General features: G+C 37.9%; 1 protein-coding gene across 1 annotated transcript in view; it reads left to right on the top strand.

Annotated features, from left to right (window-relative positions):
• The window catches only part of LOC124154384 (dynein axonemal heavy chain 12-like), a 242,984-nt gene that overhangs the window by 199,378 nt on the left and 24,367 nt on the right, over positions 1-19,239 (top strand). Inside the window, exons 54-58 of the mRNA XM_046528076.1 lie at positions 6,743-6,948; positions 8,148-8,288; positions 12,825-12,976; positions 13,079-13,230; positions 14,320-14,541. Coding sequence (XP_046384032.1) covers positions 6,743-6,948; positions 8,148-8,288; positions 12,825-12,976; positions 13,079-13,230; positions 14,320-14,541 — 873 coding nt within the window. The remainder of the gene's footprint in view (positions 1-6,742; positions 6,949-8,147; positions 8,289-12,824; positions 12,977-13,078; positions 13,231-14,319; positions 14,542-19,239) is intronic.

Genomic DNA, 19,239 nt, shown 5'->3' with positions numbered 1-19,239 from the left:
GTGTACGAAATAAGTAACTTTGGTGAACATTGATAAAGAAACTTTGTACTACGCTCCATCACCAAAAACTCTGTACTTTGTATTCAAGTTCGAGTATCCGAAAGATATACCTGACATAAGGAGGAATCTGCGCTTTAAAGACTTTTCAACCGTCTCTTCTGTAAATACTTTTTTGTTACTTTTGTTGCACACCCCTTGCTACATAAGTCAAGAAAACAGCATAGGGGCTCCCATTTCCGCTGAGAAGAGAAGACGTACCTTAGTGATGGAGCAGAGGTGAAACAAATCTGAAATACCTCTAACATCAGCGCTGTCAGCAGAAAAAATTCAAGATAAATTTTATGAACAATTGTTAAAAATGTTGGTACATTCTTCGTACGTACAAATCAAAGTGATTTATGAAGTGTTTGGAATATTGCCTCTCTCAGGTCACCGTCTACTTAGTTGATGGCTTTATCGGAGGTCATCTCCAGACTGCACCATCGAAATACACTCTCAGTCAATGCGAAGGAACAGGTTTGAAGAAATGTTAAGGTTTCTGCATCTGGCAGATAATTATTATAATGGGAAGAATGATGGCAAGGATAGGCTATATAAAGTTAAACCTTAGTTTGAGGTTTTGAACTAGACTTTCAAAATTGTAAGCGCTGGAGAATATTGTTTGGTGGATGAATCAATTAACCTCTTCTATGGTAGATATGGCTGCAAGCAATGTATTAGAGGGAAACAAGTAAGATTATGGTTAAAATTATGGTATATTTTCGAATCAAGTCACCCTTTATCATGCTGTAGCCAACCTTCAGAGAACAGATCTTGGTCAAGGAGATGTACTGTTAGGACTAGTGGATAAGTGAAAATTACCACCAGGTACACACATATTTGCTGACAACTTATTCATATCAGAATTGATTACTATTAGCATACATAAAAAAATGAAAACTCCTGTTTGTTATTCTGTTTCCGAAATGCAAGTGGCAATCGCGGACTACAATTCTCACATGGGTGGAGTGGACATGTGTGATCAATTCCTGGCAAATTACTGGACAACAATCAGGAATAAAATGGTGGTTCAAATATTTTAGATGAGACTTGGATGTATCAGTTGTACAGGGAGGGTTACGGTATAAAAAACTCGGATACAGTATCACACTGCTGTAAAATTTCAAAATGCAAATGTAAATTGTTCACGTTATAATACTATAATAATACTCAAAATTATATTATTTGATGCATAATAATACAAATTCAAGTATTAAAAACTACTGATGAAGGCATGGGTAATGAATAATATAGCAAAAACGAGCATTAACACAATTAAATGATAATGTGCATTTTTGACCCCTTAAGTGCCCAGATGTATCTTAAGATACGTGTAAGATTAAGTACTATGCAAATCTTAGAGATTTTTAAAAATATTTTTTCCCGCATCAGGTATGATGTGTAATCATAATTTAAGCAAAAAAAGTAAAATTTTTAGAAAAAAATCTTCTGGGCATTAATGGGTTAAACAAGGAAATATTTGAAAAAATGTGATGGAGAATTAGCTTTCTGGTGAAACTCTATATCTTCACTGGTGAGCTTCTTGGCAGCTGATGCAGTACTTTTTTCTGAAAACAGATATCAGGTTCCAATTTACAAGTTTTGTTATAAGTCTCACTTATCAGAGTCAAAGACTAAGGGATATCTTCTCAGGATATTTTGTTATTCCCTACAAGCTATTTGAATTCATCTGCTTATCTGAAGCTACGCTACTTATTGATAGAAATGAGTGAGTAAGTTTCGTTCGCTTTAGGATAAAAAATTTCATGGTGCAGTCATATGATCATGCTTCACCCTCAGCAGTTGGCTTTGTGTATGCCGTATGCGATAGCATCAGTGGTTTCGTACTTTCCAGGGTGGGTTGCCTCCAAACCAGCGAGTGTTTTCCATGTGGGTTTAATAAAGTCAGGTTTCATTTTTAATAGTTTTATTTTCATTCGTCTTCAGACCACGGCCCTTTTGAAGACACAACTAAGAACTTTAAAAGATGGTCTGAAAATAACTGAAGATGAAGAAAAGAATCCGGGCCAGAAGCGTGTGAATACTGCAGAACGCCTTGGGTTGTCTGCTAGCACATGACAGTAGGGGGGGGGGGGGGGTAGAGCGAGCTACCTGGTGAAAACAAGAAGTGGGATGAAGCCGAGGGTCAGGTGGGCGTGCTGCTGACAATTAATGCAACATAGTTAGCGTTTTACACATTGCCTCAATCATATTAAAAATTTAATTGTTAGAAAGAACATTTCAAATAATAAACTATTTTGGCCTTTTTGATCCATCTCACAACCAATCTCTGCGCCGGTGAAACCCGTTGTTTCAGGCATAATATGCACATTACTTTTGTGAATATGTGTACTTGAAATGTCATTTGATGTATCAGAATTTTTACATCTGACAGAAATCTATAATAGCTCGCAAATGCCAAAACGGAGTGCAAATTATTTTTAGCAAGGTGGCATGCATTTTTAGGATATTTGAAAGAGATATTAGTCAAATCAACAATATGCCCTAATTGTTTCAATAAAGTACTAATATTCCTTTAATCTTTTTTGGATCCTATAATTAATATAATATGTACTCTCCAAAATCATGCATTTCCTGGGACTTGGCAACCTAGTCAAACATTCCCGTGTTTGTTTTTTTCATCCATCCCCTTGAAAAACGATAGATTGAGGTTTCACTGAATATATTGTCCTGAATGAAACTCCCTTACCAAAATTAAGATTTTTCTTGTGCTCAGATCACTTACTTGTCAGTGAACTATTAAACTAATCATTTTACTGCCATAATAATTTGGTTAATTAATTAACACGTTGCGTACGGGTGGCGAGAATTCTCGTCATTTTTTTCCCGAACGTTCCGGACGGATGACGAAGATTCTCGTCATTTGGGCGTGACAACCAAAACAATTTTAAAGCGTGCAATCCGTATTCATTAGAACGTTTTCAGTTGTTGTTCGTTATTAATAATGAATTGATACATCATTAAGTTTGAATGGGTAAAGTTATATTCTAAACATTAGCTTTTTAACCATGTTTAAACCAAAGGCATTACGCCCGAATAGGCACATATTTCCATTCTCAACACCTCCACCCAGAATCGGCGTTCCTCTTCTTACCAGCGTTGGCTTCTTATTTATCTTTTTCCTTGAGTTACCCCACACACTTGGCTTATTATTTCCAAAGAGTTTATCCACATGGCCTTGTTTTATCTAGCGAGTTTGACCCTTATCTTCAACGCCGCTTCTTCGAGATGCACTCTCAGCAAGTGGACTGCTCTGCTCCGTCAACATAAACATTCTCGACAAAAGGAACTGAGGGACTCACAATGAGGCCCCCAGTTCTTTTCGTCCATGCCATGGAGGGAGATGATGCTCTCTTACTTGTTTCCTGCCTCTGGGTTAGTTTCCTCTCCTAATGTGTCAAGAGCAGTTGGTGTTTCCCTGAGTCCAAGTGAATAGAACATTTGGTGTCAAGTTTTTCTCGCTTGAAGGTTTGCACGCATTTGTGCTCTAAAAACCACTCATAAGAATATTCCATATTATGGCATCACATCGGAAGGACAACACTTTGGATGAAGAAGAAATTTTGTTAGACTTGTGTGCTGATGATTTGTCAGATGTACCATTAGGGTATGACGAAGATAACGACGAAAGTGAAAGCGATTCTGATGTTGTGGTGAATATGAAAACTAGAAAACGTATTCCTCTAGTTATCAGTGAAAGTGACTCCGATGCGAGTGAAAATGAAGACAATACTTTGGCAGGAAGTTCTACTTCATGGGAAAAAATAGATTTTGAGAGACATTTAGAGCAATTTTTGGGCCAACCTGGAGTGAAGCGATTACCAGAAAATTCCAATAACATCCTTGACATAGTCTCACTATTTCTTGGTAATGATTTTTTTGAATTGATGTGCCATCAATCCAATTTGTATTACTGTCAAAATAAGCATAAATACAAAGAATCGCCAAAAACAGGGAAGTGGTCAAACATAACCATGGCTGAAATGAAAAAATTCTTTTCTATTTTGATTCTGATGGGTCAAGTGAGGAAAGATACACTGAAGGAGTATTGGAGTACAGATCCTTTCATCGAAACAAAAATATTTAGAGACCTACTGACGAGAAACAGATTTGAGCAGATATGGAAAGCATGGTATTTTAGTGATAACGAAGCATTCTCAGACACTTCGGATAGACTATATAAAATAAGACCCACCCTGGAATACTTAGTTGAAAAATTTCAAAATGTGTATAAACCAAAGCAGGAATTGTCACTTGATGAAGCCATGATTCCATGGAGAGGATGATTGAAAATCAAGACCTATAATCCTGCAAAAATTGTAAAATATGGTTTACTAGTTCGAATGGTTTGTGAAAGTGATTATGGCTACATTAGTAATTTAGAAATTTATTCAGGGGAAAAAATTAGAACAAACCATCTTGTCTCTTTTGAAGCCACATCTCAATCTTTGGCATCATGTCTATCAAGACAACTATTATAATAGTGTGAAAATTGCAGAACTGCTCTTAGATAACAAAGTAAGAGTGTGTGGAACCATAAGACCAAATCGGGGACTCCCTCCCACGTTGATGAGCGAGGCAAAAACTTTGAAAAAGGGACAGAGCACGTTCTCTCGTAAAGGTGAGGTGTTACTAGTGGTTTGGAAAGACAAGAGGGAAGTAAGAATGATTAGCACTGTTCATAACGCCAGCATGGGTAACTCAAAGGTAAAAGATTGGGTTACAGGACAGGCAATCAGAAAACCCACTTGTATTCTAAATTACAATGAGTGTATGAAAGGTGTTGACAGGGCGGATATGTACTTATCCTATTACTCCATCGTGAGAAAAACAATGAAATAGTCGAAGAAAGTCGTGCTTTGGCTAATAAATTGCGCTCTTTTTAATGCTTTCAGAGTTTATAAAACTCTAAACAAAAATAATGGCATTCGATTCAAAAGCTTTTTGCTCCAGACCGTCAAAGAGTTGGCAGCGAGTAGGCAGGAGTCGAGTGAATCATTCTTGGACGATGACTGCGATGATAAGCCAACAGGACGGGCCCCTTCAAGAGATCACCCACAGCGCTTATCGAGAGACCTTAGCAAACACCATCTTGTTCCTATTGTGGGGAAGGGAACGAAAAAATATCACACAAGAAGATGCAAAATGTGCGCTATGAGAAAAATTAGAAAAGAGACAAGGTATGTGTGCTCAACTTGCGGCATTCCACTCCACAAGGGAAAGTGTTTCATGGAGTATCACACCAGAAAAAGATTCTGAAATTATTTTTAAGTATTTCATTCAAAATTGCATGAAAAAATTTTAATTTTTAAATAAGTTATGGCATTTTTTCAAATAGAAGGTTTGCTAAGTGAGTGATGTTTAAAAAACCGCCGGAACAGAGGGTTAAAAGGAATTTAAATACCCCGGTACGCAACGTGTTAACAAAAATAGCTTAGAGCCTAGAATAATCTCTCTTAATTGAATTTCTACTCATCAACAAGAATGTTTGCCTGAAATTTTAGCGTGAGTCGATTGAACCTAATAAGGTCTTCTTCATGGGCATTCTTATAGGAAAGGGGCCAGGACTTCGACAAACAAGTCGGGTGATTAGTCTTCATGTAATGTCTCTCTCTCCCCCTTCTGATCCTCACACCAGACACTGTCTGGGTTAATAGTTGATCCAATAGTGCCAAATAATTCCTGAATCGCCAGTGACTACCTTATTTTTCACTTCTTGAATTTGACTTCAGTGATTAAAAATAAGTCTGACAACTTGAGTTTTGACTCTACCCTTGGTGGGCAATCCATTGTTAAGTCAATATTCACCTAATCTGCTTTTTTCCCTTTTCGAAAGAAGAGGCCCAATATTAACTGTGTAGTTCAACTGAAGATCCTTTCCTTAATCCATTCCAAGGTCAGTTTCTACAGAGCAACCATGGAAGAGCAGAGGACTTCGAAAGAACGGAGGAGGTGTTTTCCCTGAAATTTCTTCGATTAGTTAGCGAGAATATTCTTTCCCTGCAGAACAACATCATGTGATATCAAGATGTAGATGTCAAGATGTAGATATCAACATGCAGATGGCTCTTGGAATAAGATGTGATCAAAAGCTATTTAGCTTCTGCCGTTGTATTTCAAAAGAGAATGAAAATTGAAGTTTTGGCGACTGAATCACTGCTAATGACTGTTAATCAATCGTTTGTCTTTTTTTTCTCCTCAAGATTCACTCCTTTGGATGACCTTGGAAGCCAAAATGTACAAGGCTTTTTAATAGCCCATTTTGCTGCTATTTTGTTGGGGCAATGGAAAGCATAAAGTTGGAAAAAATTTATAAATAAATATATGTAAATAGATATTCCATTGTGTAGGATTCCACATTTGCTACCTTCTACCATATTTGCTTTTTAAGGAGCCAATGCCATAGCATACCCTCTTCAGATTCCTTCAGCTTCACCTCAGATTTATAGTAGCCATACAATTACATAAACATATCCATCGTCCTCTGGTCCTTTTTTTTGACTCAATACTACATAATTCATGTTTCAATCGACCAATTCAGCAGTGTATGTACTTTCAAAATGAATAATGAAATATTAAAATTTGAGTCACCTATTCATTTCATAATGGTGTGGGTTTGTTGTCCTAAATGTCGACTTTTGATGTAGAATTTTTGACTTGGGAAGCCATGTATTTTTTTCAGCTGTTATCTGTTGAAATAATGGAAGAAAAGGAAAAACTCAAGAAGATGGAAGCAGACGTAGTGTCAGAACGAAGCCAGTACAAGGGTTTAGCTGACCATGCATCAAAAATTTATTTCTCCTTGAACGATTTGCCAACTGTCAATCCTGTGTACCATTTTTCCTTGGAGTGGTTCATCGATGTGTTCAAGTCATCAATTTTATCTAGGTATGGAAAAAATGGGATAAATTTTGGAGGAAAGAATTGCATATATTAATAATGACAATGGGTATTTTGTTTGGTATGGTCTTTTGGGTGTAATTGTGTGAATTTGAGGGATGAATGTCACATGGAAGCCTGAAAAATTCCTTTCTTTTCAAGATCAAATTTGCCCTGTGTAGGAAATTTACCAGCTTATATCAGTGTCACAGATCCGACATTTTTTCAAACTGATAATATTACCCTTTGCTGCCTGAGCCCTTTAGTTCAAGATTTTGCAAAACTTCAGGTCACATAAGTCAGGTCGCAGAGATCTCACCCATCATAAAACCATGAAATTACATTGATAATCTTTAAAATTTCCTCAATTGAATCTTGAAATTCATCATTTTTTATTGCAAAAACGGGCTTAGTTGCAGTGATGCATGCTCCATAGATCAGGGGCGCAGCCAGGAATTAAGGCTGGGGGGGCTTAGGTGCAACCAATACCGGGGTGTGTGGGGGTATGGAATACCCACCAGGATAAGTGGTAGGTGCGAGATTAATAAGATTAATAAGGTGCGGAATTTTAAGATAAATTGTTCAAAATGGTGAGTTTTGCGGCTTCCTGAGGGATATTTTGTGTAATCCTTACGCTATTCAATTAGTAATATCAATCCAATTAAGTAAAATGGATTAAACTTAAGCATTTCTCTGAGCTCTGGGGGGGGGGTTTACCACCCCCCCCCCCCCCCCCTTACTGTGCCACTTCCATAGGTGTTTTCTTCAAATTCAGCCAGAATTTTCACAAAATCTTAAACTTTAGGGCTCAGGCAGTAGAGGCAAATATCATCAGATTTTGAAAAATTTAGGATCTGAGAACCTGATATCAGTTAACAACTTTCCCACACAGGGAAAATTTGATCCTGGAAAAATTCATTTTTTGACCCACCCTAATGGACAGTTTCGTGGAGGACATCACATGGATTAATTCAAGCTATGCATGTACTTGTTCACCCTGGCTCTTTACTTTTCAACAAACCAACTAATTACAAGTGGACCAAGGCCTGCTGCATTCGATTGCCTGCTTATTGCAGTGTCCTATTCATATAATATAATGTTCTTAATTATAGAGTGTATTCTAATTTCACACGAGCATAATTTTATTGTTTATTTGTTGCTTCTATATTGATTAATGGATCTTTTTAATGCTAATTTGTAATTTTCAGCATTCAGGAGAGCGTCAAGGTGGTGACTTTGGAAAAGCTCTCAGAAAACTTCACTTTTACATTTTACTCATCCGTTTGCCAATCAATTCTGTCGGAAGACAAGCTCTTGTTTTCATTTCTACTCACATTAAGTCTGGCCAGGTAAGCCTCGTTTGTTTAGGTGATTTATTAGACATTTTTAAACTCTAACCTTTGATAAATTATCAAATCAGATTTGCAAAGAGTCTATTTGCTTTGTGAATACAGAGCGGTGACGTGTGTACATGAGGCTGTTCACAGGTATAGGGCATGAAGTAATTTATTATTAAATTGATATTTCTTAGTCTTTAAAAATCTTTCTGGATACATTAGCACATTCAACATGGAACATTTTTGGCGTAAAATAATGAACAATCGATGGGTTTTTATGTTGTGTAATAAAATTATATGTATCAAATGGGCTTTCAGAAAAAGTCTGAAAGCAAATGTGCATTTTGTGGCATATTGGCAATGCATCCTGGACGTGCATTTCCTCAGTCAGGCTGAAAATTTTTGCACTCTGCTTTTTTTGTTTAGGAAATCTCAATATTCACTCAACTTTGTACATGCATGATAAGGACCATTGTGTCCTCTGGAGCTCTCTTTATAATAACCCTTTCTGTACCCAAATTAAATGGAGGTAGTGACAAAAACAATTTTACTGGGAAATGTCCATGTTTTTGTCACTACCTGCATTTAATTTGGGTACAGAAAGGGTGAACCACTCAGATAATGAAGAATTTGATACCACTTTGCCCTTGAGGGATAATTAATTTCATGCAAAAACAGAAAATCAACTGCATCATAGATAATAACTAGAGATGTGCGAATAGTATCTGCGGATACTCGAATACCTCGAATAATAGAAAGTATTCGATATTCGAGTGCTCGAATAGTTATGCCAAAGGTACCGTCTCGAATACCTCGAATACTTTGAATTTCGCATCATACACTGTCGCTCGCACGTCATTGGTAGTTGACTCAGAAAAATGAGAACTCTAGTCGTTAAGTGCATGCAGCGCCGTTTTAGGCAAGCTGACGAACTACATCAAATTCGCGGGTTAGAGCGGTGAAAAAAGTTCGACGTGGGGAACCGAAATTGATCAGGTGAAAAATTCCGAAAATCCCAGGTGTCCCCCATCAGGAGTACCTCAGTGCCGTGGGATAGCAACATTGGCGCATTTCCCACGATCCGCTATCCCCTCCATTCAGCATTCACCCCACCCCATCTGACGATTTCCTCTTCTCCCAAATCAAAAAAAAGTCCCAGCTCGTGCAGGGATCGTGTTACGAAGACTTAAGCTTCGAAAAAATATCAAGTTACCGGAAAATAATAAAATCGCGTTCTACCCTTCACTCTTTCTCCCCCACAGACCATTTTCCCGCCTCCATCATTTGATAAAAATAAAACGACAGGCACTTATTTTGAATCTTCCCCAGGAGATGAAACTACCATAGGGAGGAACTCAGTGCCGTGGGATAGTGAGATTGACGCATTTCCCACGATCTGCTATCTCCCCCTACATTCAGCATTCGCCTCAACCACTCTGACGATTTCCTCTTCTCCGAAATCAAACAATTGATCCCAGCTCGCGCAGGGATCGTATTACGAAGACCTTAGCTTCGAAAAAAATATCAAGCTACACGAGAACAATAAAAATGTGTCTCACGCCCCCCCCTCTACTCACCCACTGGCCTTTTTCTGCTTACCTGCTTCGAAGTTCCCCATTTCTGGAGGTCAACTGCTGCATGAGTCATCTACTAGCCCAAAAGTTGTCTAACAATGACTTTCGGCTATTGATATTACACTTTTATTGGATTGAAATATTAGTAATATGCGCGTAATTTAAGAAAGAATAAGACCAAACACGACATATTTATGACTTTATTTAAGCATTTTACGCAGGAAAATATGCCGGAAAGACGAAGAAATACGACGGAGGCTTAGCATTTTGGCGTAATGCTCAAATAGGGTGCTTCCCTATTATTTATTAATTGCCTGAATCGAAATATTAATACTCCTGGAGTACGTATTTAACGCTTTTAGATTTTTATAAGACGATATCTATTTTTCGCGATTAAATTAAAAGTGAAAATTTTCAAGCGCGCAAAAACGCGACGGTTAAGTATGAATGCCGGGAAAAACTCCGCGTGACTTCGTTCTGCTTCTCGCTGCCGCGAGTGAGGTGACTTTGGGGCGAGGCTCTGAGCGCTAATACGACGCAGGATGCTAGCAGGTAGCCGAGTATAGGGGTGCCGACTTTAGAAAAATATTGGGGGGGGCCAAACCGGGGACCCTGCCTCGGTAAATTTTATAAGTAGTGAGTTTAAAGTTTTTTTTAGGCATTTTTGAAGAGTCATATGATTAACATTAGAACCCTGTTCACTCGAATCTCGATATTTTGACACTTCGGGGAAAATCGACAAGCCTGACACATTTTTTCCTCACATCTGTAACGAATGTTTGGGGGGGCTTGGGCCCCCTCAGGCCCCATGGAGTCGGCGCTACTGGCCCATGCTAGCTGGTAGCGCTTGGCTTAAATAAGGATTATTAATACCTTATCAAACGAAGACAACTTTCCGACCTTAGCCAGTTTTAATAAGTGATTATTAAGACATGTTTCCCTGAGCTCTGTGCCTCATGCATGCATTGGTAACCTCAGACGATGTAAAACTCCTATCCTCTTGTGTAGAAACTATAGGTTCCTGTGACGTCACGTGGAGTGGTATCGCATGGGCGCCAATCTGACCTTTTTCAAATGAGGATAAAATTGACCATTGCCATTGGTCTAAACCGGTATTTCTTGAACCAAATAATTTGTATATTATGAATACACCAATGGTAGGTAAAGAATCATAATTAATGCCTTTCGTTTTCTTTAATGAAGGAAACTACTCTATTGTTTACATAAAATTAAAATATTCCATTTATCAGCTAAATTCCTGTTTGAATCCTTTAAAGGCAATCACAATTACTCGCCAAAATCTTGGGTTTCCTGCTGCATAGGCGACCTAGTCAAACATTCTCACATTCATCATTTAGTATTCGAGGTATTCGAATATTCGAGCAAAGATTAGATATTCGAATTCAATATTCGAATTCGAGAAATCTACTATTCGACCCATCCCTAATAATAACCCTTCCCCATTAGACACAATATCTTCTGAACTATTGATAGCACATTCTTCTCGTCAATTGTCTTTCAGCCTGATTCTTTTGGATCTTTGTGGTGCCCCCAATCAGTTTCTCTCTCATGCATATTTCTAACCAAAATTTGCACCATCATCTGGCACCCATTTGTTCTCCCCAAAATAGTTTTGAACCCACACAATATCCCCATTCCTAAAAAACCTGTCTTTTAATTGTAAACCCCCCACCCCCCTCTGTCTTTCTTTCCTTTGCCAACACCATCCGGGCATGGTTTAGTCTGCCTGGTTTTCAGATACCTGCAAGGGATTAACTCTGCAGGTTACTTCATAGTGGTAGTGTGTGGGTTTGTGGTGCATTGAGAGAAACTGAGCCAATCTGTATGAATGTCACCTTTCTCCCAATATCTGCAGAGGAACCTTTGCGATCCCCACCATTGCTCCACTTAACCATTGATGCGGTACACAGAAAATGTGCCGAGTGCCATTTCAAAATTTTTTTTCAAATATTTAATGGTTGTCTCTGCTTCACCACTTCCTCTTGAAGCCATTTGGAATGGGCATTCATTGCCTTCCTCCTTGGCTCTCTTTCCTTAAGTTTGCTTTTAACTGGGACCACTTCTCCTCTTGCGGTTCCATGCTGATGCCTTGTGAGGTAAGGGCCCCTCTCTCTGGCTCTTAGTACAAGATCTTCCCTTGGTCTCAATCATGTTATCCATTGAAGGTCTAAACTAAAGGCACAAAACTAATGATCTGGTCAGTCCTTTGAATTTAATCATTCTTGGATGATTTACATGCAGCATTTCCAACTCTTGCAGCACACTGCTCTTGTAGCTCCCTGGGAGTAACCATTCATTTTCCCTACAAAACATAGCCGTTACTAGAATGAAGTTTTTTTGTCGTAAGAAAGGTTTTGAAGCAACATTTTTTCGTATTCCATCCTCTGCCATTCAAGACAAAAAGCATACCTTAGCTGGCAACTGACCTTTACTTGTATGTATGTGTTTGTTTGCTGTGAGGTCTGGGAGAATCAGATTATTGTTTCCATGCAGCAGAAAGATATCAGCAGGATTTGCAGCATCTCCGTTTTCCTCAGTTAGGAACAGGCAGCTAAGTAAGAGCATCTGCTGGTCCGTGCTCACTTCCTGGACAGTCAAGTGTCTTCCTTCCTTCTGCATATCATACTCTCTGTATATACTCGTAATTTGTGATGCAACCAAGAATGTAAAATCACTCAAGAGGCCTCCAATTTTGGAATTCAATGTGGCCATAATTCCTTAACATCATCAGCACTCATCATTTTCCATGATTAATGTAGGACTAAAAAAACTGAAGTATGTGATGTTAAAAATAAAATACTCAGAAAATGAATATTCATCAATACTCTTTCATTATTAAAATGGCCAAGGCTGTTTATTACCATTATTTGTTACTCCTCTTTCTAGCAGAGGTTGTTAAAATTTGATGAAATTTTAAAAATTATGTTAGTGATGTCGGGTAACATTTTTTCAGGGAAGAGTTGGGAATCACCACAGAGGAACTGGAATTCTTGGCTACAGGAGGAATATATACAGGCTTTTTGCCTTCAAATCCAGCTGATGACTGGCTTCCTGAAGAAATTTGGAAGAATATAATACGCTTGTGCAATCTGACTTGCTTCAAAGGTGCTTAAGAAAGTGAAGAACTTCATACTAATGAAAGAATCCATTAAAATTTTTGGCAATGTTGTGTTTTATTGTGTACATTTAAAAAATTTCCCTTTTCAGGATTTTTGTCAAAATTTAAAGAAAATAAGGCTTTATGGAAATCAATATATCAATCTAATGAGCCTCAGTTGAAAGAACTACCAGCACCATGGAATAAGAAATTGAATAATTTTCAGAAGCTGCTTTTTTTTCGTGCTTTCCATCCTGATAAGGTAATGATGGGCAAACACAATATTTGGCACCTTTTTCTTTTTTGTGCCCGTGGAGATGTGGCTGTTGGATTTGAAGACATGTAAATAAATTGATACATGCTATCCATCATGTCTACTCCCACTTTGTTTTTATAATGAAATAGGATGGTTTGTGGTTTTCTATTATTCGTTTTGGAAATAGTGTCGTCTGAGATCATATTGCTGAGTAAAAGTACATTCTTCTCATATTTTACCTGATGCTACATAAGAGTATGGCCTAAGGTATTTTTGAACACTCGCATGGAATGGATTACAATATTCGTGCGTCACACCTGTTTTTTCTGATTGTCCCTACAAGAGATATTTTCCATTTTTTCTAATTTTCTGCTAGCTGGATGGATGGAAAATAATAATTTTCTGGAGGTTTACAATATTATTCTGAAAGTTTGTGCAGTACGGTGAAACCTCTATTCATGGATATGTTTTATTTAAGGACAGTATTCAATTCCTTTACAGAAGGATATACATTCATATAAAAATAGAACCTCCAGTACACGCACTTACGGAGACGGACACTTTATAGACACAATTTTACTCTTTTATGGACACCAGGGCCATGGGTTTTCTGACCAATCTCCAAAAAGTTAAGGTTTTTTTCTTAAGTAAAAGGATTCATTCAGCTGGCTTAAATTCCTACATTATATTTAATACTTTAGGGATAATATTAAACGTAAAAATGAGGTTTTCTTTATGTCACCTCCGATTTAAAGACACCTCTCACTCACGGATGCATTTTTGAGGACCATAAGTGCCCGTATATAAGTGGTTTCACTGTAGTTTAGTTGTTTAAATCTTAAGAAGACACTGATTGATTCAAACATTTTTTTTAAGGTAAGAGCTGAACCAAGGTGTGTCTACATATGGTACAACTGTGTTGTATGTTTGGTGTTATGTAGTGAGGGATGAATTGAATAAAAATTTATATCTTATTCATCCCTTAAGTTCCTTTTCCAAAATTGCAAATGAAATGTGTATGTACTATAACCAATTTCTTTGATTCATTGATTTCATTGCCCTTATTAATCTATTGGTGTGTTTTTTTTTCTCTAGGTGAGGAGTTCTTTAGAGGAATTCGTTAAGAATCAGATAGGTCCACAATACCTGTCTACTCCTGGGTTCAACATCCATAAATCTTATTCCCTATCAAAGGAGACAACTCCTCTTCTGATGATTCCATCACAAGGAGTAAATCCGTTGTTGGATATAATTGATTTTGCTTCCTCTCAAGACATTCATGCTGAGTTGGAGACTATTCCAATGGGTCCTGGGCAGGTATTAGAATGATCTTCTTTCATTGTATTTTTGGCAATTTGGAAGCTGACTCGTTAAATGAAAATAATACATGTAGAAGATGATTTGATGAAGTTGTTGACATTTTGGTGCCTTATAATTCATTAGTTATAATTAGGGATGGACGGATGAGGATGTTTTCAGATCCAGTTATTGATAGGATCCTTGATTTCAGGTGTCAGATCTTCGGGCATTTTCGGATCCAAATGTTTTTTTAATTGCTATAATGGAGAACTTGCACATTTTTTGAAAAAAATAGAGGAGATAGAGGACGTTGAATCTTGCACAACGCAAAAAACCCGAGGGCTAGGTAACGCTTCGTTCCCGAGATAAAAATTCTCAAAGTTGTCGAAAATCCAATGGCGCGAAAAACGGCGTTCGAAAGGGGGCGTGGTCGTTTCCATGGGTCTGACGTCATATATGCCGTTCCGAGTACTCCGAGGTAGTACTGCAGCGGGGGCCGCCGTTCCGGCCGCTTCCTCCGGGACTCTGGGCGGCACTAACGGGGAAAAGGCGCACGGGCGGAGTTTTGGGGAGGGCAGCGGAGCCTTATATGGTAATGAAATGTAACTTAAATGGCAAATTGTCAGAAAAATTGCGTAAAATTTATGCCAATAAAATAGCTGCAGGATTGATAAATTTATAAAATAAGGTAATTAAGAAGTGTGATTAGTTATTGTAATTTAATGAGTCAGTGAGAGCTTGTCTATTATTATAGCAATACTTGTAAATAAAAGCATTAAAAACATTCTACAAACCTCTGAAATCAGTATTTTACCATAAGTTTAGAAGCACCTCATATTTTCTCAGGTAACTCATATTTTCATATTCACATTACTCACATTTTGCCATCCATAATCCAACCATTCCAATTATGGAATACAGAGATAGGTTGTTAACATAGACAGTTGACTTCTGGTGAAATTTAAATGGATTAAGGTTTTAAAAGAAATTGTAAAGTAAAATCCATTAAAACATTTTATTGAAATCAAAGGGCTTTAATTAACAGTGGGAATATATTTTTTCTCCAGGGTTCTCTGGCCCAGTCAACCAGTGTCTTCGCTAAATGTGTATAATAATTGACATTTTTAATTTCAATTTTGGAAATGACTTCGTACTTAGGGTCAGCAACGCACAATATTCTTATTTCCTTCCCATAAAACAACATTTGGAGTTGCAGTTGTGCATGGCATCTACCGCCCACTTTCCCACATTTGCTAATATAATTCTTGCATGTTTCAGATGTGGGACACTTCACCATTACCACATATTCAGAACTAATCAGGCGATGCCACAAATTCAGGGAGTTCAGCTTTCAATAAAAGTCCTGTATTTTCAAAACTAACACCCAACTCTCGTCTTAATGACTTAATTACATCACCTTCTAGGTCTTTCCCCCTCTTCAGGCCCTGTGATTTTAAAGGGTCGAGCACCCAACAGCAGCTCTGCCAGGGCACCATCACCATCCATCTTACAGTTACCCTCTGTATAAATAATTGAGGCACCCAATCGTGCATACCTCAACTTATGCCACAGGTGACATGATGCCTGCCCAACAGTCAATGATGATGCTTGTAAACAAAGGGGCAGGGTCATTTTTGACTTAGCAAATTGAATAAAGTCCTCATAGAGCTCCTTGTGTAGGCTTTCGCGGTGTGGTGAGGATTCAGCAGACAGGTTTTCGGAGTTACTACCGCGTAGACTCATCTCTGCAGACGACAATTTCGCCGGTATTGCAGAAGGCTTCTTGCACCGGCCTCCGACGGGGTGTTTAAGAGACGGGCGATATCACGGATCTCCACTTCATTGACCTGAAGAAGCCTGCTGTAATGCCGGTGAAACTGTCGTCTGCAGAGATGAATCTACGCGGTAGTAACTCCGAAAACCTGTCAGCTGAATCCTCATAGAGCTTATGGGTCAAATTTTGAGTTTTAAATAAAATGCCCAAATAAAATAAGTCCAACTGCTCAAGGGAGTGAGAGCGAGAGTTGTAAGCCAACAGAACACATTGATTGTTATTTTCCCTGCAGTCCATCTATACCCGGTCCTTGAAATCACCAATTCCAAGAATTGGGTCCACAGGCTTCAAATTTCCTAGATCGGTGGCCATAAGGAGTAGGTTTCTCACACCAGACAAAGGTGGCTTGCGCCAATAGCACTCAACTTCAGTTGGGGAAGGCTCTAAGCTCTTGTTGTGGAGCCACACTAGGAAAGCCAAGGAAGGCATGCTTGCATCCCCCTTAAAACATGAAGTGGTAAACATTGCATCATTAGTCATCTTCCAGAAAAATAATTCACATTTTATTTTTTACAAATTATTATTTTACATATTACCATCGATTCTACTTGCATATTTCATCTATAAAAACGTCGGTATACGTCTAAACTTTGATGAAATTACAATAAATTTAAGAGTTACTTGAAACCATTACAAATAAACATCATAACATAAAGGTACTTATAAAGCCATTAACTGTGGTCACAGCTACTAATAAAGATATGCATGAATTAGTTAATAACTAGTACTAATGAATCATTACGCCGATGCATTATAATTACCCGATGACGCTGTGCAATCGTGACAGACAATGCTCAAAATCGTCTTCGACGCTTCGTCGAACACCACGGTGGCATTATAATTTTTGGCCGTAACTTTACGTTCCAGAAAAACACTTCACCCGGCATAAATTATTAGATCTTTGTAATGGCACACGTCAAGTCGCCCTCCCAATGTATTTTTTTCTCATAGATCTGAAATAGAAATTCATAATGTTTGCGAAAAGGTCACATGTGTTATCACAACTTTGCTAATAATGACGACCTTGTGCAACAGAATTCACATGAAAACAATTTATATATTCATTTATCCTGTAAATAACATAAAATACTTACCGCAAAGCCTTTACATTTCTTATTTCAGCTGATGTTTACTTGTCACAGCTCATTAAGTACTCCATTATTATGGGAGAATCGACTTCGGGCAGATTTCCGGACTACGCACGAATATATCCAGCTTCCATGCCGATAATTCTCTTAAGTGTAAAATAAAAACAGATAGCGTACTTCTTTAAACTTGTACTTCAGCGCAGGAGATGTATATCTCAAGGTAAATCCACTTTCCAGCGTCTCGAACTGATAAACACTTTGTTATGCCTGGTTACCATGCCACGGAACGGCATATATGACGTCACGCGTCATTAATGCCGTAAAACGATTTCATTATTTTCAGGGCGCTATTGTTCAGTTAATATGCGTCACTCAGGTTAAAGAGAAGTGTACTTTTTAAAGATTTTTGTTGTTCTATACGATGCATGAGTTAAATTGCCTGTACAAAATCCTTGCAAGTTCTCCATTATTTTAAAATGAAGTAATTATTCAACTTTTTTCAGGGTATATGGAATAAAAGGAATGCTATTCGGAATATCATACACATTTCAATATTTTCAAACTATCCTCACACACTTTTCCCCCGAATTTGGTCACTTTCTCACTCTCCGAATTTCATCGCTTGTGTTTCAGTCGCGGATGCTTCAGTAGTGGTGAGGTGGATTTTGTGCTTCCCTGCGATACATAGTTTCACGCCACAGTACATACACATTGCATACATATATTGAGTTCACCCTATCCAAATAGGAATGTTTCCTCACTTTGGAAGACATTTATATAAGTTTAATTTATCATTAAATTAAATTGCAACTGTACAATCTGCAACACAATTGAGAGCGATATATAGACGTCAACTATGGCAAACTGTACAGAATGAGACGACTGCTCAGTGAGGGGTGGGGTAGCAGAAGCGTGTGAAGGAGAAGTAGAGAGTAAGGAATGTGCTCCTTCTGTCTTTCAAGCAATAAGACTGCAAAGGAGGGAGCCAGGTGGCCAACACGGCCAATTTTGCAACTTTGTGATGTCATAAACTTCGAGGTGAAGCTGCTGAGCTGCATGATTTATGCAGCTAGCATTTCCAATCTGTCTCGAAATATGTGAGTGTGCTCATACAGCATTTGTTTCATTGAAAATTGTGATGTGTGTTTGGTCTCATTCTTTTTTAAATCTCGTGCATGTCATCTAGAGGTGGGTTAAACTGTTCATTTTGATGAACAGTTCACTGTGAACCTGTTCACTAAAAAGAACAGTTCAAAATATCTGTTCATGGTGAACAGTCACGGTCATTCAGGTAGAAAATACTGTTCATCGAACGTTAAGAGTAAATGAAGCTTAGTGTGGTATCATATGGTTTGTGCAGCTTGTCATAGTAATTTCAAGCAAATTCTGTCCTGGGCCTTTACTTGGTTATCTGTGTGCAGGACAATATCTGCTGTCCACTTGTAGATTAAGCCAGAATTAATATTTATCAACCCAGCGTCTGATGTTATTCGCATATTTAGCACCAGAAAAGTTTTTTTAAATGCTGCTCTTGTGAGCAATTTAGACTTTCATACACAGCTAACTGTTCTTTATAAATATTTTTAGTATAAATGTAATTTGTGAATCCCTCTCTTAGACTCCTTGGTAAAATATCACTTTATTTCTCCTCGTTATAGCCTGCACCTGGTATCTATCCACTCTAACAATGCAATTAACTGTCAATAATAGCATGCGTAAGACAGTGAGAAATTATCAGTTTAATTGCTAAATTAGTACTTTTGGTAGAATGTAAAAAAAATAGTAAAAATGTTA

Source organism: Ischnura elegans, chromosome 1 (assembly GCF_921293095.1).
Source record: "Ischnura elegans chromosome 1, ioIscEleg1.1, whole genome shotgun sequence".
Taxonomy (NCBI): Eukaryota; Metazoa; Arthropoda; class Insecta; order Odonata; family Coenagrionidae; genus Ischnura; species Ischnura elegans.
Note: the sequence above shows the minus strand (reverse complement) of the source record. Positions and strands in the feature narration are given on the sequence as shown.